The sequence below is a fragment of the Centroberyx gerrardi genome, chromosome 3 (genome assembly GCF_048128805.1).
Source record: "Centroberyx gerrardi isolate f3 chromosome 3, fCenGer3.hap1.cur.20231027, whole genome shotgun sequence".
Lineage (NCBI taxonomy): Eukaryota > Metazoa > Chordata > Actinopteri > Beryciformes > Berycidae > Centroberyx > Centroberyx gerrardi.
Genome location: NC_135999.1, coordinates 17626631 through 17647372, shown reverse-complemented (window position 1 = coordinate 17647372; position 20742 = coordinate 17626631). Strand labels below are relative to the sequence as shown.

Sequence of the window (20742 nt, the reverse complement as noted above, 5' to 3'; positions counted from 1 at the left end):
TAAAAGATTGTAACTGAACTGCCAATCAGACTGCTGTCCAATATGCAGACCAAAATTTTCGGAGCAATCCATGAATGGCAATGAATCATGACCTTGTGAGCACAAGGTCATATTTTGCTTCTGGAACAGGACAACACTTGAATTTTGCTTTAAATCTATTTTCCATGTTCTCTAGTATTGAGGAGTGTGAGGTTTATTTTCATTGCACGTCAGATCTGCACTTTACAATTTATGTGACCTGGGCAGTCTGAGAATGACAATTTTGACCTTATGCGAATATTTGCAGTCTCATATTGTCCCCGGAAACAACAAAAGTTAAAATTTCAACAGTTTTGAGTTGAAAGTTGGATTTTTTGTTTCACTACCTTATTAAATCAGATCTGTAAAGTCTGATTTTGTCAACCTACAATCAAAAATGGATGCATAATGACAGCTAGATGCATTCAAAAAGACTTCTTCTTCATGTCAGCAGCTTACATGCAACTAAATGTTTATGGTAGTTTTTACTTGGACTTAAAATTACAATGTCACACCATGGAAGTATTTTATTATCACACAGATACATGAATGCGTGCTTTTATTTTTAAAATACCAAACCGGAAGTAACTCCCTCATTCTAAGTAGCTCGCGCATCATGTTGCGCATAGCACGCAGCAGTGTGTGTCGGTTCCGGGGGCCATGTGTTTATAACAACTGGTAGAAGTGCTAGAAAACACAGTTGAAACCCGCTGGACCAATGACATCTGGTATTTATGAATATTTATTCTTCATTTCTATTCAGAAATTGTTTCACAGGTGTTTATATCTGTGGAATCGCGATAAACCGACCATAAATCTAAAATAGACTATCTCTGTGGACATTCATTCAGCGTGCTGGTTATCTTCATAACGTTACCTACTTGCCAAGTCGTCTTTACTTGATCTTGGAAAGCTACGAAGAAGAAGTTTAGGTGGGATGTTTTCTGTGTATTCTGTCTAGAAACCCTCTCAGAAAGTTCAGCCAAGCCTCAGACTGAATGGGAAGCAGTTGCACTTACACATGTCAGCATCACACACGTTGAGGTTTATCTTCACTGCATTTGTGTGGAAGGAACCAAAGTCACTTCTGAGTTGAGACTGTATGGCAGGAATAACCGCAAGGGCACTGCCAGTGAACCTATCTCTCTGTGATGAGCCTGCAGGGGAAGCAGCAGATCCTCATAAAGGCACTTCAGATGATACTTCAGATGATACTTCCCATGCAGTGCGTCACGTCATGACGTCATATGCAAGCCTGTATACAGTGTATAGTGAGCTCCATGGGTATTTGGTCAGTAACAGACTGTTTGATGTCTCCAGTTTGATTCACGGCATAAAACAAGGACTGTCTTTCTTTATAAGTTCATGTGATGTGCCTGAAAATAATATAAATTAAAGTAGTCATTCTGCTCCTTGACTTCATAGTCATTGTGTCATTTCATAGCCAAGTAATAAGAGTATTAAACCAAAACATCAAACAGCATGTCACTGTCCAAAGCCTTTTGGGTCTAGTAGTCACCTGAACACAGCGCTCTACAGTACTACCATTTTGATGGGATATGCACTTAAAAACACTGAAAATTGAAATAGGAGCATGTGTACAACTTGAGATGTACAGCAGCTTTGTTCCCGTGCTCTTCATTTTCTCAGATTAGAATCACATTTTGCTTATTGGAAAAAAAAAGTCACTGTAGAGAGTGAGAATAGTAGTAGTTGTTATTTAAGATGTCTTCCTTTTTCCAGTAGATACTGTACATCATCTTGAAAATGGAGCCATCACTGTCAGTGCCATGTAACGGCAAGAAAAGAAAGGACAACACCTCAGCAACACAAGAGAAGGTGAAGAGATTGAAAACTGAGATGGAAGGTTATGGGACGTTCGAGTCTGCGGGTCTCTCCCACCCACCAAGGATCTCTGTGCTGCCCAGCCACCTGCAAGAACCAGTAACTCTGGAGGAGCTGACAGAGCTGCTGCACTTCGCTGCTCTGGGGAAAAGTGGCGGCGTCAAACAGCCCAGGTAGACCTGTGTGTAATGACTGTGTAGTGAGGCGTTGTCTACTTGATCAGCCATAACAAACCAAATAATTCTATGTAATGTATAAAACACCAATACTCTTCTCTGTGTCCCTATTCTCCAGGGTTGGGGCCATTCATGAATTGAGAATGCATGGCAAATTTCCAATTCAGTTCCTGGAATTGGAATTGCAATGTCACCCAGCTCTAAGGAAACAGAACTGGAATTTAATTGGAATGACAGGACACAGACTTGAATTCCATTAAATTCCATGAAATTCCTCTTCTAAGAGAGGCTGTCTTGACTCGCTAAACATTATAAATCAAACATTATGAATAAAATAAAAGGCAGTTTAACAAATCGAATACATTCAGTTGTAATGTATGTGTTACGATTACATGTTATGCATCAAATACCACCTGAATGGTACATTTAATATTTTATGACATTCATTATTGATAAGAACACTACGTGTAATCACAGATATGTGGTAAGAAAAAACAAAAAAACATGGAATTTCACAGAATTTCATTGGATTAAATTCAAATTCCTGAAATTCCAATTCAATTCCAATTCTGTTGGTTTTTTTCAAATTCCAATTCCAATTCCTCAGTTGAATTGATGAGTTCATTCATGAATTGACCCAGACCCTGCTATACTCCAAGAATAATACACCGGGAGCTAAAAGATCTAATGTAAGGCTTTTGTCTTGCAGAATACTCAGATTATACTCTATACATCTCTCTTTTCTGTCCTCCTCCCCCTGTCTTTCTGCCAGTTGGTGTCGTCTGCGTCACCAGCGGAGGGTGAAGGGGGTGAATGTTGTCGTCCTCGACGGCCTGACCCAGAGTCACTTCTACAAACACTACCTCACCCTGCCACACCTCAGGAACAACTACACCACTGTAAGTAAAGTAAAAGTACTGTCACAGATTCTTCAAGGGGAGAATTTCTATTCACAGTATTAATTCCAACACCCTTCATTGTTTGCATGTGGTGAGCATCATTTTGCCCTTTGGCTGTTTTTAGCTATTTGGATGAAACGATCCTTCCAGAACTTAGCCTGTTCTTCTCCATGTCTTTAGATGCTGAGCAGTACAACAAAAATAGGCAATAGAGGATGCTTTTTTTAATCTTTTTAAACTTTTTTGGGTTAATACGTGTCCTTTTTAAAAATGTATCTGTACATTTACCTGACTGGATTAGAGGCTCAGCTTCACTCCATCGTCAAACAACCTAGCGTCTGGAATCTTCAGCAGTGAAGTCCCTGGATGGGAGAGTTCACCTGTTTTCCAAAGAGAGGAGGAAAGCAGACATCTGCATGAAGGTGGGATGTGTGTATGTGAATGCGTTCTGAGTGTGTGTGTTTGTGTTTTCTGTCTGTGTTTTCTCTCTTGTTCTGGCGTGTGTTTTGATTGTAAGTGCATTTGTGTATGTGTGAATTTGTTCTTCGCTGCAGCCCTGAAATGGCACCCGGTAATCAGGAGGTTTGGGACAGAGACAAGAGGACTGACGGCCTACACTCTCACCCAGGAGGAGATGATCAAGAAGCACTTCCCTGTGAAAGGTGAGTCTCTCTCTGTCTCTTTCGCTGCCTCTCTTTCTCTCTCTCGCTCGCCTCACTTCCTCTGATTTTTTTTGGATGCAGGTATGCCAGGCTTTGAGGGTTTTGCATGTACAGACAGTGATGACTGTGTGACTGACAGCAGCCCTCTGTATGGAATTGACTGCGAAATGGTGAGATGCTCTCAAGATCGATTATGTACTTAATTCTTCTTTTGAATCCATGTTGGACCCCAGTTCTGCATTTTCCAAACGGTTCAGAACTGCCAAGATTATGCCTATACCTAAATGTACCCGCATAATCTATTTATCTTTAGTAATGTTGATGATGCTAAAACCTGCTGACAAATCAATAATTCAATAACGTATTTGAACAATGTCATGTCAGAGTAAATGAAAATTACAATCAAATGACTGTTAATCCATTCAACAAAGGTTTATTTATTAAAGCTGTGTTTCCAGTGTCTAACAGAAAAGGGACATGAGTTGGCTCGTGTTTCTCTGGTGGATAGCGATGGGAGATGTGTGCTGGACGATCTGGTCAAACCTCAGAGTCGTGTCCTCAACTACCTCACCAGGTACACACACACACACACACACACACACACAGGTAGATAATTGATAACCAACTGCAAGCACTGTGTTAAAATGTTAAAACACTTTTCTGGTACCTACGCTGCCATGTGCCTCCTGATAGGTTCTCTGGCATCACCGCGGCGATGTTGCGACCAATCACGACCACCCTCAGAGAGGTTCAGACAAAGCTCAGGATGCTGTTGCCGCGGGACGCCGTCCTGGTGGGCCATTCCCTTGACAACGACCTCAGGGCTCTCAACGTGAGTGACTCTGACACACTGCCAGAGTTGTGAGCTCTGCTTGTAATGAATTCATGTAATTATTATAAGAAGCTTGAGTTCTGAGCGTCGTCATCACTTTGTTTTTCAGGGTTGTTTAATTTATCACAAAGTTGAGGCAGGTGAACCTTTACATATATTTCTAGAGAGAAGATTTTTTTTATTTTTACATTTTTAGTGCAAATAAAACAGATTTTTAAGTGGATTTGTTTAATGAGAACACACTTAAGAACTTTTATGTTCTGTGTGTCTGTTTGCTAAAATACTGTACTGTAGTATATTGAACCTCAATAATCTATATCTCAAATATCCAAACTGACCAGCTAACTGAGTGGGCATAATCAGATTCAGAAACACTTTATTTTTATTTTTATTTTTATTTTTATTTATTACACTTTTACCAAGTGTAATAAATGTGCAGGGATTTGTCTTGGTGGCTTGAATAGTTTGGGTCCAGAAAAACATGGTGATGCAAAGATAGTTTCTTTCAGTTTAACTGTGGAACGATTTTTTCTGCAACAAATTCAACTGTACAGTGTTTTGGAATAAATGAAGGGTTTCATTGTGATATGTGATGTATCTATTTAAAAAAAAAAAAAAAGCCAAATTGAGGTTAATTGCTGAATTTTTGAAAAAATGTAGACAATTACACCGTCCAAAATGTTCATATTTTAAGATCTCAAAATAGCTATTAATCTTTTCAAATGTGGATCTTTCATTTTGGAAAGACACTCTTCAACAAAACTTTGTTTTATAATATGAACAAGCTTTGACTCGTATTTTAACATTGTCCTCCTCTGCAGCTGATCCACCCACATGTCATCGACACCTCACTGCTCTACAGGAAAGAGTTTGGGCAGAGGTTTAAGCTCAGGGTCCTGGCCGAGACTGTGCTGAAGTAAGTGTCTCTCTCTCTGCCTCTCTCTGTGTCTGTTTCTCTGTGTCTCTCACTCACTCTCACGCACACACACACACACACACACACACACACACACACCATGGCTAATAATGATTATTTTTTGACTCCTGCCCCAGGAGGGAAATACAAAGTGAAGAGAAGAAGGGTCATAACCCCACTGAGGATGCTTTGGCAGCACTGGAGCTGGCACAGTACTTTATTAAAACGGGACCTCGACAGGTAACACATCTCTGTCTCACACACACACGCACACACACGCACACACACACACACACACACACACACAACAGATACATTTTCTTTGTGTTGATTGTCAGGTTGTACAGCTTCAGGAGGAGCTGTGGGGAGGATCTCTAACCTTGAGTGAGCCCACTGTCTGTGAATCCACACCTACACAGAGTTACAGGTAAAATGACGACATTACACATGGTGTGGACTTGCATTATCTACATCTTACTTCAGTTATTGAGTCAATCTCCGTCTCTTTCTCTCTCTCTCTCTTTTCCAGCTCAGATATCTATGATAGAGTTGAATTGCTGAGTGATGTAAATGATGGTCAGACGTTTTAAGAGGTTTAGGTCCATCTTGAAATAGTGATATGATAGCATGAGTGAAAAAAATATTTTACCAAAGCATGAAAGCATGAACAATCTTTACCAAAATAATAATTTCTCATAAATGTAGTGATAGAAAGATTCTGTTGTTGATTCACAATGTAAAGCCCCCCTTATCACACATGCTGCTGCATCTATATTTGACGTTAAGTCTCCCCCAAACATGTTTTTCTCTCTCTTCGTCTGTCTTGTGCAGGTTTTCTGATGTACTACAGAAGAATGGACAGTCAGTAACTTTTATAGGAAAGCGTGCTGACATCATCCTAGATCTGTCCAATCAGCAGTGGCACAATTCTGACAAAGAGGTGAGAGTTCAGGAGTTGTGGTTGGGCCATTCCAGTGCCTCTATCCATAGGCCTGGTGGGACAGTCTTGTTGGAACCCCACATTAGTTTGGTTTTACTTCTGAAATATGCCTATAGTTTCAATTTCTTATGCACATAGGTCTTCATAAAAGGGTTCACTGGTTCACCTATATGTTTCATATATGGTTGCTCTTCTCCAAATTAAATTCCTGATATCTGAAGGTATCCAGGTTTTGACTGAAATTTTTTTATGACATCTCTGCTTAATTTCACAGTGAAAAATAGAGCGAGAGAGAGAGAGGGAAAATAAAAGACATAGCATTGACACAAGTTGAGAGGTGAATTTGAAGTCAGTCCACTCATGAATAAATGTTATGTGCATCAGCCTGATGAGGCCCCAGGGTATTTCTAATTCAGATCTTCAGTACAGACCAAAAAGAAAGAGGTGACAGGCTGTCGTCTTCTTACTTCACTTTTCTGAGTACCATCCTTTCCTGTTTTTCTTCCACTGATGTCCTCTGCGATTCCCCCCTTCCCTCCCCCTCCTCTCCTCTTCTTCTTCTCTCTCCGTGTATATCTCATCCTGCTCCCTTCAGGTTCTGGCCTCATTCAGGAGAAAGACCAAGTGTCCCTTCTTCTCTGTGCTCCATTTCTCTTCCCTCTCGGACCACCTGAACAGTTCCTCCCCTCATCAGGAGCAGCACTACCAGAGGGTGAGTCATGCTTTCAGAACAACATGCTACAATGTTTTTGGGCATCTGTGTGTTGCTGCAATGTACTATTTACTCTGTGTGTGTGTGTGTGTGTGTGTGTGTGTGTGTGCGTGTGTGTGTGTGCGTGTGTGTGTGTGTATCCTGCAGGTGTGTGCAAATCTGAGAGAGATGTGTGTAGTGTTTGCAGGCCCGTTCCCAGCGGGTTTCTCTGAGAGAGAGGTGAGGCGGCTGTTTCGCTGCTGTGGACCGGTTCGGAAAATCAAAATGCTGAACACAACCGTCAGGGTATGACCCACCTCAATTATGATTCTTGATGCATTGCAATTTTTCATTTAATAGACTGCAGTTTTTATATTTTTTTGTCACCATTTGACTATGATAAACAATTGAATACCTATTAGATTATTGCACATTGGTGACAGTTACTGGTATTGTCTGTTTTTTAAAAAGGTGAGATTACCTTGAAAATCTTCTCTAAGGCCTCCATAAAACTGCCTACATGTTGTATTTTACCTTTGGGGTCTGTGAATCATCTCAGATTTTTGTTTTTTTGTTGTGATATTCCTAGAGGTCGCAGTAAGAGGAGAATATCTTTCTGGTCTAGGATGATCATAGACAAAAATAGGTCTACATAAATCATGGTTCCTCAGCCCCAGTTGCTGTCAAGCTAGAGTTGTTAAAGTGCTGGCTCTAGTTTTCCGCTCTCCTTGGATGGGCTTTGTTAATCTTCCCTGTCCTTTTTGACAACGCTTGCTCTCCAGATTCATGCAGAGATAGAGTTTGAGCTGCTGGAGGGAGCTATGCTGGCTGTAGAGACACTAAATGGACTTCATGTGCATGGACAGCACATTAAGGTATCTATCCCTCTCTCTCTTTCTATCACCAATTCCCTTTATCTTACTGTGAAGGTATGAACAAACCTTTTATGTATATGTGGGTGTATGCTTGTGTGTATAATTTCTAGGTCCAGAGGCCTGTTTCTGAGTCATCGCTGGACCTGGATCTGACTCTTGATGCTTTGATGAGGGACCCGCTCAATGCTAATCACCTCTATGCTGTCAGATTAAAGCCTAATAAGGCTAACCACATACACATCTCTGCAACGGCCAATGGACACACGTTGGATGCTAAATGTTCAGATGTCACTGCTATGAAAGCGGCTAACGGCTTGCACCCAGCTAAAGTAAATGGGTCAAAAATCGATGCTTGTTATTCTGAGTTCCCAGCTGCTGTCAGTGAGATCGAGTTAATTGCAGCAAAGCAGCTCCGTGCCTCTAGTTCCCGACTCTCTGAGGAGAAGCTCAGAGAGACATTTAGTCGCTTTGGTATGGTGGAGAGAATCTTCCTGTCTGCCAAGCCCTTTGGACAACATGCCAGACATGCATGCATAAGTGAGTAAAAAGCATCATCATTGCATGTTCTCTGTCTGTATGTGTGGGTATTCATGCCAGTCTATGTTTCTCTCCAACCTGTGTGTTTCTGTGCGTCTGACAGAATTTGAGAGTTCAGAGGGCGTGCACGCAGCCCTCAGCTCTTCTGAGGAACTCCGGAATGAGAATATCCTCATCTGTCCATCCCTGACTCCACACCATTTGCATTCGTGGGTTGCTGTGACAACCCCAGAGACGACTGTGGATTCTGAGGGGGAAGCAGCCGTAGAAGAGAAGGGGTGGAACCTCATGTGCACCAACACTCAGGTAAGAAACCGGTTGTGTTCACTGCAGTTGGTTGTCACGATATTTCACTTCACTTGAAGCTGGTGGATTCCTGGGTTTTTTTCAGTTAATATTGGAATTCAAACTCACGGAGATGTGCTAAAAATGTTCTACTAAAGTGAAACTTGAATTGAACGTCTACTGACTATAGTAGACAGAGTTATCAGTATGTTTGTAATTCGATTTTCAGATCTTAACAGTTTATGATGTATAGAGCAGATGTGATGAAGATTCCCATACCTAATATGTGTAGGACCGGGAAACGGAGCTTGTGATGAGGAAGCTGGACGACCGCTTGGGGAAGCTGTTCAGATCCCTTCCGGACGGCACCCTGTCTGTGGTCGTGCTGCCTGGCCGCACCAGGTGAGGAGTCTGGCTGTGTGTCTGGAACAGTCTGTACTGCAGCTACATATTTCTGAACCATGTTTTCCTTTTCCCTCCACCTCTTCTCCAGCTCGCATGGCCAGCTCCCCGGTTTGTGCTTCATGGAGGTCAAGCGAGGGTCTTCATGAGCCAGTGACCCTGCTCTCTGCATGGACCAGCACGGACGTTCACCAGCACATATCTGCCAGTCCGCTGATGCCTGATCATGTGTGGAAGGAGTGTGTCATGTGGATCCAAGTGAAATCGCTGAAGCTCACAAAATATGCACCTCAACTCCAATACCCCAGAGTTCGATCTTCACTGACAGAGCTTAATCCTGAAAGTACTTTTTTACGGACTTTCATCGACATAATAATAATAATAATGAATTAATGTTTTGAATTTTTCAAAACAGCATTTGAGTGCCCAGAGTCAAGAATTGTTCTGTTTTTTAAGCAGGTTTTCAACTGTAAATCCCCATGCAGGATTACGGGATAAACCCGTAGTGTAGCATGGTCACTGAACTTTTTCATATGCTGTGTCTTGAAATATATATGTACATTGTACAGTGTCATATCTATGCCTTTTGATATTGTGCCATTAAAACCTTTTTAATGTCAAACGTTTTCAGTTTGTATTATCTAGTATTTCACTTTCACTACAAAAAAAAAAAATCATCATGGTATCTATATATAATATACAGATGTGTGCAAATGTGGGTGTTTTAGAGAAGACAGCTATTCTAAATGGTAGACTGGATATTCTTAAGAACCCCGTAAACTCTGAATCTTAAAGGACAGCACCACTGTTTCTGCTCACATTCATATGCTGACGTCCTGACAGGTTTAAGTGGAAAAGCAATTCCATGAATTTCAGCATTAAAATGCTCTCTCTTTGCACTCGGACAGTCTCAGTCTGCATTATTGAACATTTACCACTGTCTCCCATAGAGAGAGGTGTTTGTCCCCCCTGATATGTTCTTGTTCAAAATGGATTACTATGAAGTACAACTCATTTTGCTGTGAAAGTATAACGATTGTGTCCACAAAAGCAATCTGCAATTAATTTTCAATGGAGCATTTTGAGATTGTACAATGAGAGTGGCATCACAGATTTTATAATCTTGGTTCTCATTTCTAGAGTTGTGAATTTGTGTATGTTCACAAATAATCCAACTGCCCTAGCAGTAGTGTAATATGTGAATTAAAACGATTGAGTGATACTCTTAATGCATCACTGGGATATGTACTTTTTTTGGTCACATTCAGATAGTTCTCTGGCCTGAGAGCTGACTAAGAACCCAGCTAGAACTGGAATGTTTTTTTTTCCTCTGGTAATGTGCTATGGCAATAGCAATCTTTGTCCACTGCAAATCCTAAGTAAATGGGAGTCACAGTTGCCAACTCCATTTGTTTCAGCATTAGAGTTTAGAATTTATTTCTTGGTTGATATAAAAACAATAAAACAAGTAACACAGGAAATAGGCCAGACTGTAAAAGTCAAAAAGAACCTAACAAAGGATTTAAAATTAAAGTTTGTGCTAGATACAGTACAATTATTAAGTTGTGCAAAACATCCTTAAGTTCAACTGTGGTCGACTTGAACAGAAGAGACAGAAACAGGCATACTAAGAAACATTCTTTAATTTTTTTCCCCTCTCCAAGGAAATATTTAGGGATTTTTACATTTTTCCTTATACAAAAATGTATACGTATTCTTAACGTTTATACATTTTGCATTAGAACATACTATGACATCGTTGCAGGTTGACACAGTTACAAAAACATTAACACAAAGACAAAAGGTAAAGAAAAACATTTCCGTACAAAATAAACACCATAAGCTCCTCGTATGAAGGGTCAAAAATGCCACCAATAATAAATATCATATTATCATTGATAGCTTATATATTTGATAAAACTGGAGAAGTTAACAGAACTCTTACACATTCTTTAAAAAGGAAAAAAAAAGATTTGACTGCATTAAAATACTACATAACCCTGACATTGTAAACTACAGGACCAGTCAAGTGGTGTTTCAACTCTCACAAATTTATGAAATGATTCACAGGCATACAAAGACTAGAGCAAATGTACAACTCCCTCACATGCACAAACTCGCATACAAATCACACTCACAAAATATAAGACTGAGTAGAGGTGACAGGGTAGTTAAAATTGGTGAGCGATTGCTGTGGTGGCAGATTCCAGTCTGAACACATAAGAGAATACAAACAATGTGAAAATGTATAGGATTTAATTTCTCAAATTCAGTGGTGCGTGTTGACCTAGAAGAGTTGCCTGCTCCTCTGTTACAAGCTAAGAAAATGGCAGCTGTCGTTATGGCTTGTGTTCTCTCTTTCAATAGTCCAGTCAAGTTGACTGGCTGGTAGCCGTGGGAATGGTTTCCACGGTTGTTGAGTGAACGAATGAATTTGGGGCATGCACCAGTCCTACTGATGTACGACCCTAAAGGAGATCAAGTAGATAATGGGGGCAGTAGCCCAGTATGGGACAGGGCCTCGGTGGCCCTCTCCGCTCTTCACCTCTCGCTACCAGACTTCAGGGACATCAAACAGGGAAGCTGCAGATTCAGCTCCTACAAGAGAGGTTGAGATGTGTTAAGAAGGGAACAAGCACCAAATTTCCATGACCTTGATATACAAGTGGATCATGCTTATTAAATGGTACATTAATGCAGAACACCTAATGAGCCATCATACTGACAAACACCTTCAGGCTTCCTTTTCTTGTTCTTTCGACCTTTCCGTCCCTGGACGGTCGGGGCTTGTTGCCAGGTGACCGCTCCATCAGCATCATTGGCTGGATCTGTGCCCTCAGGACCTTCCTCTTCTTGGACTGGACTTAACCCTGCCGAATCTGATGTGGATCTGCAGGGAAGAGCAACCATATTATGTCACAGACAGCAAATGAGAGCATGTAGGGTAACGATGACAGAGTAAGTGATCATTGTATGAACAATCAAGTTTGTGTGAGCATCTGCAATGTGCATTTAACTTACTGTGTCTTTAGCCATCCTTCTGATGTCTTGCTGTCAACAACTCCTGCATATGTCTGTCCACTTGCATCTAGTAAGACCAATGACAAACTGGTGCATGAGAGCCTACAGTGATTAGACCTCACTGCATAATATATTACATTGGCCTACAATCACGTGTTCGTGCCAATTTTCAGCCAGGCAGCAAGTTGCAATGTCGGGGGGGAAAAAAAAGCAGATTTTTCTTTTAATGTTTTTTCCCCCAGTCCAAAAATACTTGAGCGGTCTCTGGCTGGAATCCCAGCTGGATCCCAGCTGGTGGTTTAGATGCCTGTACTGACTTATCAAACATGAAATCGCACATCACACCAATTACCCAGCCCTGGTTCACTTAGCAAATCTCCTCGGTTGTGGTTATTTATTATTCACACCACTGCTTGCCCTCTCCCTCAGGGTGCACTGCAGCTCCACCAACTACTTTCCTGGGGGAAACCTTGTGTTATCCTGCATGTTACCACACTACATGCATGCATGCACCCACCATCGGTTTTGATCTTCTTGCTGCCGGTGCCATCTGAGTATGCGTAGTGATTCCAGCCATCTGTAATTACAGCCTCTCCGCTCCTGTGCTCCGACTGAATGGGACTGATGCTGCGCTTCCCCAAAGTCCTACAACAAAACATAGGCCATACAAAAATCCACATCAATATACAAGAGAGAGTGGATACTGACAGAAACTCCAAGGCAAGAGGTAAATGCAGAATCAGTGTTGCAAATGTGTATACATCTGGTATCGCTGTGTGCACCTGGTATAACCATATCCAGTAGCTCCAGTCGTGGAGGAGGTGTAGTGAGGTTTAACCCAGCCGTCCTCTCCCCAGGAGTGGGTAGTCTGGCCAAGCCTCTCCCTCTCCTGCTGCTTGCCCTGGATGTACTCTGCATACGTCTGGATCCTGTAGCTCTCCGCATAGCGACTGGTGTTCATAGCTGTGTGACAAGTGCAAGGAGTCGATTCAGCTGCATCAGCGTTTGTGCAGATGAATAAGTCAGTCTGTGCTTGGCTATGGTGGGAGACTCACCTATCTGCACCTGGTCCGTCTGACTTAGGGAGACGAAGGCTGATGTGTCGTCTATCCATGAAACCTGGATATTACCTTGGTACATAAATCCAAGCAGAGGTAACAGAGGGAGAGAGTGAGTGATAAATTATTTGTCATACCCAAGTGTGTGCAGAATAAACATGCAAATTTATGTCTTACCAAAGGCACTGAAGAGCTGGTAGAGGTCACTGGTCTTCCATTCTTTTGGGAAGGTGACGTACAGAACATGGTCTCTTTTAGGTTGCACTGTAGAAGAGAAGGAAGGAAAAAACAGCAAAGAGGAAATTCAATGGAAGTGAAGGAGAGGTGGAGAAATGGCAGTTTGATTAAAGTGCGGCAAAATTTTAAACCCTATATGGTCCATGCAAAATTCCTGACATGTAGGCATGCTGTACACCATATTTTACTCACAATCTGGTCCAGTGATGTTGAGGTAGGGAATATCTATAATCCTCATCAGGAAAAGCCTGGAGAGCAGAAAAGAGGAATATAAAAAGGACAATTCGTCAAGACTTTTATCAGTTAATTAGAAGGAGCTGAAAGTAAGACCAATGAAAATTAAGTGCATTTCTTTTTTTTTAACAATATGTTTATTGAAATTTCACAATTGAAAACATAGACAACACATCACGTACACCCTTATAAGTGCATTTCTTACTTGTTGAAGAAAGGCTCAATTAGTTTAGAGCGAGCCGGGATGTGGGCTTTGGGTGGAGTCAAGAATGAGCCTGAAAAGACAGAATGTCGAGCAGATCAAGTTACACAATATCCATTTAAAGAACAGCATTCATTATCTGCAGACAGGAACAAAGTGAGTGTGTGAGTGTGTGTGTGTGTGTGTGTTACCCAGGTAGTTGGCCATGGAGATGAAACAGAGGCCAGTGATGTAGGCGTCGTACCCCGCCTCGTGGAGCTGCTCCTGGGCCGTGTCATAACTGGGGAACCCTTCTGCCGTCTCTGAGGGGAACAGAAGAGAGGAGAAAAGGAGTGTGAGTGGGATTGTGTAGCATGAGAATAGTTCAGGCAACACTTGTGTCTTGTGTATTTTCCTCACCAACTTTAGGTGACTTGAAGGGGCCGTCCTTCAGCTGTTTCTCCAGCTCTGCCAGAGAGGTGTTGGTGATCAGCTCCTAGAATGTCAATCAACAATAAGTAAACAATATATAACTCTTGCCAATGTGTCCCATCTGTTCATTCACTCAGAGATGTGTACTCTTGAATGAAATCAATTTCTGATTCAGTGTATGTGCATATTGACCAAAAAAAACAATGCACCATGCAATAACAAAGCCCTATTTCAGAGGTCAGGATTGTCAGACAGCACATTGATCACTAAAATGAAAGTCAATTACAAATCACTCAAGTCCAAATCTACAGTTTTCCCATTGCCTACCTTGCTTCACTAATAATCACACTATTGCAGATGTTTGGCCTAACATTAGCGAGTGTCATTTGGTTTGGTTGTGTTTTTCCAGGTCCGTCATAAGACAGATCGACTTTGCTTTTGTTGTGATGGATGACCCTTTTGGTTTAAAACAAATGAGAATTCTCTTCATGATTTGAAATGGTTTTACATTCTTCAGTGCTGACTGATGGCAAATCATAATCTAACAAAGAGGATGGAAACTGAGCTGCCAATATAGCTTACTGCATTACCTAGTGTAGTATATTATCCAGTTGATACAGCACAAAGACACAGTCTAGGCACATTAACAACATTAATATCAACAGGCAACATATTTCAACAGACATTAATTACTGTGTGTGGAGCAGTTTTCTGACCAAAATATTGCTGCCACTAAATAATCTGTTGGTGCCATCAACTAAAAATGCGGTGGCCCAGTTGGTCAGGAGCCCTGAAATGGGATCATTTACCTTAAAAGGCTGAGTGGAGGCCATCAACTTTGTGTCCAGAAGTCTGAGAGGAAAAGAATACAAGGGCTTAGAAGAATGGATTGAATAAGAAAAGGAATGGACAGCAGAGAAAAAGAAACCAAGAAACACTTTTTGCATAAGATAAAGATTGTTACCTTGGGAAGACACACATTGTGACCTCTTTGAAGTCTTGAAGATCCTAGAGAGAAAAACATACAAAAACAGAAAAAATGAAAATGCATGAATTAGACTGAAACTTTGAAACTGGGTTCAAACATTTGAAATCTCCATCTATTGTCTGTACCTCTGGCAGGGGGCAGTAGAACTGGTGGATGGTGTGCATGACATCCAGCAGCATGTTGTGGCCAACCACAAGTTTAGCCTGTGTGTTGATGAAACGGGGTTGAAGTCACATTTACCAAAGCCCACAGTATTACAAAACAAGCAGAACACCCTGGATTAGCAACAGAAAGATACCACAATAGTGAAGAAATGTCCAAGACTGAATGCAGTGCAACACTATCAGTTGATGCCTTGATGTTTTGAGTATTAGAGCTCAGGTAAGCCATTTGCCATTTCACAATGGCAGTTTATCAATTAGAACTTCCCTGATTCTATTTTTTTGTAATTTCTTTCACTACCGATAAAAATGTCAAGGCTTATTTTCCTAGTGGAAAATAAAGAAAGTTGAGGTTGACTCACAGATTTAGAGATGGCGTGGATGACCCTGGAGAACCCTACAGCATCGTTTAGCTCCTCCTATTGGGGGTGGGGTACAAAAATATGTATTGTCAGAACAAAATGCATTCTTAAGCTCCTTAGTAAAAATGTCACACACACACACACACACACACACACACACACACACACACACACACACACACACACACACACACACAGCAAAATGTCTTCATTTTCTTGCATCTAATAGACCTGTTGGATGAATAGGACAATGGCAAAGTCAGAAACATTTGGACTGGATATCTGCCCAAACTCACCTGCTCCCTCTCCAGTTTCTTCTGCTCTCTCCTCTTCCTCTCCTCCTCATCTACTTTACTGATCTGGATATATCGCTCCTTCTGCACACAGAATTAACATCCATATTCTGCTAAGGAACAAAGTTAAAGGAAATATTGGCTAAAATAAAGCATACTCTTACCTTTTCCGTTTCCATGGTTTCCACATGAAGCCCCTTGGGAAACCTGTGGCAGCAGGACAAACATTAACCTTCTACAAACCAACATGAGGACAATGACGATAGCAATAATAATGTTTAGTGACACTCACTTCCAGTTCAGTGTCTGGTATATCAGCTTTCTCTGAAACCTGGAATGGAAGTATGAATATGAGTAGAGATACAAATATGAAACGCATGTGGTAAATAGTAAAAATGTTATGTAGGTAAGGCCTTTGAGAGGAGGCACTAGGCTTGATTACCCAGTACATGGCTCCAATTCCACAGTCTTCTCAGAGTTGGTGAACAGGGCCTCCACCTTTTCTCTGTCGAGGGAAAATAGAGCAGAACTGATCAAAACAGAGGGACAGACACTTAAACAAAAAAAATGCATGTGAGATGTCAATGTGAAAATGTGAGGTTTGGGGCTAGCTAATCTGAATATTTAACCTGGGAAATTCCATCGTATTTTGCGTTCCAGGGTGAAGGTTAAACCAATATGCAATCATCACTTTGCTTAGAGGGTAGTGGTACATGGCAAGAGACTTTCCACTTCAATTAGGATTTGATTATCATAAAAAACAAACATCATTATCTGCTTGCCCCCATGTCAGTCGAAACTCCACTGAAGTTCATAGGATCACCAAGCACACAGTTCAGCCCCCATAGTTCCATCTCAGCCTTCTCCCAAACTATTGAAGTTAACAAAATTCTATGGAAGCTGTTAGGAATGTTAGGTGTACCAAAGGAAATTACTGTGATATACTAGGAAGTGTCCTTTCTATCCATTGAACTTCTGTGGCCCGGCCCCATCAATTAACTGAGATAGTGACAAAGTTCCTACATCTTTACTGACCCGTACAGAGATGAAGTGAACTTTCCTCTCACCACTTAAGGGTCTATTACCACCTGGATATTGCTGGCAACATGATAAGTAGATGGATGCCCCTTATTGTTCTGGATCATTGATTATCTCAGCAGCAGGCCACAGTTTGTGCGCCTCCAGAGACTATGTGTCCAGTGTGGCGGTGAGCACACAGGGGCTCCCCAGTGTGCTGTACTGTTCCCTCTCTTGTTCACCCTCTGCACCTCAGACTGCAGATACAGGAGGAGTACGGGGGCCCCGGGTGAGAACCTTGTGTGGTACCAGCAGAATCACCAACAGTTAAATGTCAGTAAGATAAAGGAGCTGGTGGACTTCTGTCGTGCCAAGGAGGCTCTATCTTCCGTCTCCATTAAGGGAGTGAATGTGGAAATAGTGCAGCACTACGCATGCCAAGTACCTCGAAGTCTCGCTTGGCCAGACCTTTCTCCACAGTGCTGTGCCAGCGCAGGTGAAAGGTCTGGCAGAATCCATTATCATTGTGTGATACGGGGGGAGAAAAAAAAAAAAACACTGGGTTGTTTGTATTTTGTGAAAATGGATTAACAACTGCCAAAAAAATAAAAAATAAATAAATAAAAACAACCTCCATGAGAGAAAGTTGTAGATGTATGTTGTCTATGTGTCTGAGAGTTTAAAAGATAAAAACACAACAAACACTATTTGATAACTGGTGTCTCTAAATTAAAGCCTGTCTACACTTTGGCTCTAGAAGAGCTACCTGGACCAATAAGACCAACATTGTTTTTCTAGCCATATGTGGCTCTTGTAGAACGTTGTTATCCCGGTATCACAGAAGCTAGGCCACAAACTTTAAAACACAAACTAAGCCACTTTAGCAAGCTAGCTGTGGCTAGCTTGCTAAAGTGGCTTAGTTTTTGTTGTTAACAACAAACGGGGATGAAAAGAGCAGCACACAGGAAGCGGAAAAGGAGGAGCATTCTGTCCGAAACTGCTGGAGGCCTTATCCCAACGGCCAACGTCCTGTACACCAGACTAAGACTATGTGGACCACCAGCTGGAATGGACCATCAGAGTCCCTCTACAAAAAAGGGACAAAGCAGGCTGTTCTCCCTGTACTGCATGAGACGCACCTTCAGCAACTGACACACACCTCCTCCACGACCCAAGGAGTGTCATGCCATGTTAAAGAAAACTTCACTGCATCTTTGGACTACATAGGAGTGCAACCATCAAACACTTGTCATGTCAGAACGTGGCAGAAATAAGTAATCCATTTGCAACACTTACACCACTCTGTTGATGAAGTCTTTATGTTCTTCGGGTACATGTGCAGACCCTTTGGAGGAGGATGGGGAGATGTAGGATGGTGTCCCTGCTCCATTAGCCTGTTGGTTCCTCCTTTCCTCCGTCTGCTCCCTCAGCTGTGCTTCCTCGTCCTGATTTAGGTATGGGATTCCTTTGGAAACCAGAGGGAAAGGAAAATTCAAACCACACTGCAATAGTCAACTGAGCTTCTACGAAGGACCACTTCCACAAAGGAGGGTTTGAGTAAAGTGCAGGTGGTCTAGAACCAACTAGTCCAGTACAGGACCCTGTTCACAGTTTGACAGTTTTCCTTGCCCAACACAAGAACAAATGGCACATGTCAAATGTGCCGCTTCACTGTGATTCAGCGTTCTACTCACCATGACAGAATACCTTGTTGAAGTCAAACCCCTGACTGGCCAGGAAGTCAATACTGGAACTCTGAAATGACAAGGATGACCCATCACTTTCAAGACTCTTCTCAGACAACAATCAAATTGTCTTTTCACAGCTGTCACAGCAATTACAGCAACCATCATTCTCAAACCATCTTATAATTTTCCTCTGTTATTCAGACAGAAGCAATCCAGTGACATGGAGGGGCCACAGACTTACTTGACAGATGAACTTGATGTCAGGGGAAGTCCTGTTGAACGGTTTGGGGAATATATAAAAATTAAAAGACTTCATGATGTACCTGCAGAGATGGGATTACAAGAAACAGAAAATGAAGGTATTAGTTGCTTGGCAGCTTATTACTATAATGTGTGCTTGCATGCACTAACACACAAACAGACAGAAGTCAAATGGATGTTGGAACACCAATATTATAAGTCTACATTTTTTTTTTTGCATATGCTAAAATATACTAAATATACTAAATTGATTCATTGCAATTTTTATTTACCTATATAGAAGTAAAATAATGGTTAAACACTCAATGATCAATTTTAAAGTAAAGTTTGAGTGAATGAAACAAGGGAATGTGTTTAAGATAAACACTAAAGTCAGCAGACAGAGTACTTGTGATTTGTCCACAAATATCAATATCTGATACACAAAAACACTGTATTTGTGGAGCCTAACACACTCACACTTGTACGTCTATCCTCATAAGTACCATTGACCAGAATCAATACATTCATTCCCCATCCCCTAACCCCACGTCCTAACCCTAAAATAGCAAATTGAAGTGAGGACCGGCCAGAATGCCTTCACTCTGAAGGTTTACAACTCAAATTGCTTCTCACAAAGATAGAAGTACAGGACCACACAGAGGTTTCATCCCCACTCACTTTGACGCTGTCTGGTCATACTTGAATGTGCATAATCCAAACTGGAAGAGCAGAAAGTCCATGGAATGCTGCCGGAGAGAGAGAAGAGTGAAACAGACACACAGCAACACGGACAGGTGCAAACTGGTGGAGAATTGAGGAGGGAGAAAGGGATGCATTCAATGTGTGCAGGCGCACAATCAATAGAGCTAACCTTTTTTAGCTTCGTGTATCGTTCCTCCGGTGTATCCAGGCCATTGGTTAGTGCACTGACATTAGGACCATCGCTTATCCCTGCATTTACAAATTGCACATCAGTTAAGCCTAAATAACCGTGGCTTTCATCGCTTCCCTATTACAAATTCAGGCGCTAAACTCTGATAACGTTACCTGAAAATTCTCCATCGATGGCAAGGAAATCGGCCTCCTCTATCGCGCTGTACACAGTGTTTAAACAATCTTTATAGTCTGTAAAGAGAAAAGTGCATTATCAGAAGCGTGATGAGACAAGCATGCTGGCCAGCGAAGGAACGTTAGCAATCTCAGCCGTAGTTCTCTAGTTACGGTTAACGTTGCTGCTAGCTAGCTAGATAGAAGCACATACACTAACGTTATTTGACATGAATGGGGAGATTTTGGCCGTTTTAAGTCTCTATTGTGTCGCTGCTGCATTGCACATTTTCCACAAAGTGCATAGCAAACTAAAAAATGCCTTGTGTAAAATCTAGCTACTTACTTTTCCGTGTCACCTCCATCCCTGCACAATGACTGAATACAACTGACAGCTAACGCTAGCTAGCCTATTTCAATTGGCTTTTAACCCTTTTACAAACACTTCCGGTGCTGTAGCGTGCGCCTCTGACGTTACCGCACGTGTGCTGCATTCAGGGTATACGGAGAAAATAGCCGAAACTGGCTTCATGCTTTACCCAATATGTATCAATGCCCTTCACTCCCATAATCACAGTAATAATCATTGTTTTAGCTCATGTAGAGTCCTTCGCATGCCGTATCTCATAATCTTGCTTCATCAGAAAAAAAATTCCAAGACAAAATTTGGTTATAATTGGGATTTACTATTATCAATTAGGA

At 41.6% G+C, this 20742-nt stretch overlaps 2 protein-coding genes across 3 annotated transcripts; one reads left to right on the top strand and one right to left on the bottom strand.

The window, feature by feature from the left end:
• The first annotated feature begins 660 nt into the window (after positions 1-660).
• On the top strand, positions 661-9801 carry rexo5 (RNA exonuclease 5). The gene is made up of 19 exons (XM_071927728.2): positions 661-746; positions 1762-2036; positions 2812-2938; positions 3240-3360; positions 3493-3600; positions 3682-3770; positions 4059-4174; positions 4294-4432; positions 5254-5348; positions 5486-5588; positions 5687-5775; positions 6180-6288; positions 6884-7000; positions 7148-7285; positions 7762-7854; positions 7965-8391; positions 8495-8697; positions 8969-9078; positions 9170-9801. Exons 2-19 carry the CDS (start codon positions 1786-1788, stop codon positions 9225-9227), a joined length of 2493 nt encoding a protein of 830 aa, XP_071783829.2. The 5' UTR covers positions 661-746; positions 1762-1785; the 3' UTR covers positions 9228-9801.
• A 942-nt stretch (positions 9802-10743) lies between these two features.
• parn (poly(A)-specific ribonuclease (deadenylation nuclease)) lies at positions 10744-20472 on the bottom strand. 2 transcript variants are annotated; one of them, XM_071927677.2, is made up of 26 exons: positions 20387-20472; positions 20041-20118; positions 19865-19944; positions 19672-19739; positions 18992-19073; positions 18757-18817; positions 18359-18527; positions 16488-16550; positions 16338-16376; positions 16210-16252; positions 16049-16129; positions 15753-15809; positions 15355-15432; positions 15206-15249; positions 15051-15093; positions 14230-14305; positions 14022-14132; positions 13834-13903; positions 13587-13642; positions 13335-13421; positions 13155-13229; positions 12882-13062; positions 12617-12744; positions 12100-12166; positions 11811-11968; positions 10744-11676 (listed from the first exon to the last, which is right to left on the bottom strand). In XM_071927677.2, the coding sequence occupies exons 1-26, from the start codon at positions 20403-20405 to the stop codon at positions 11630-11632; spliced, it is 2061 nt and encodes a 686-aa protein (XP_071783778.1). In that variant the 5' UTR covers positions 20406-20472; the 3' UTR covers positions 10744-11629. The 2 variants fall into 2 exon arrangements, with proteins under 2 accessions (XP_071783778.1, XP_071783779.1); XM_071927678.2 differs by having other exon boundaries at positions 16049-16126.
• Between the last annotated feature and the right edge of the window lie 270 nt (positions 20473-20742).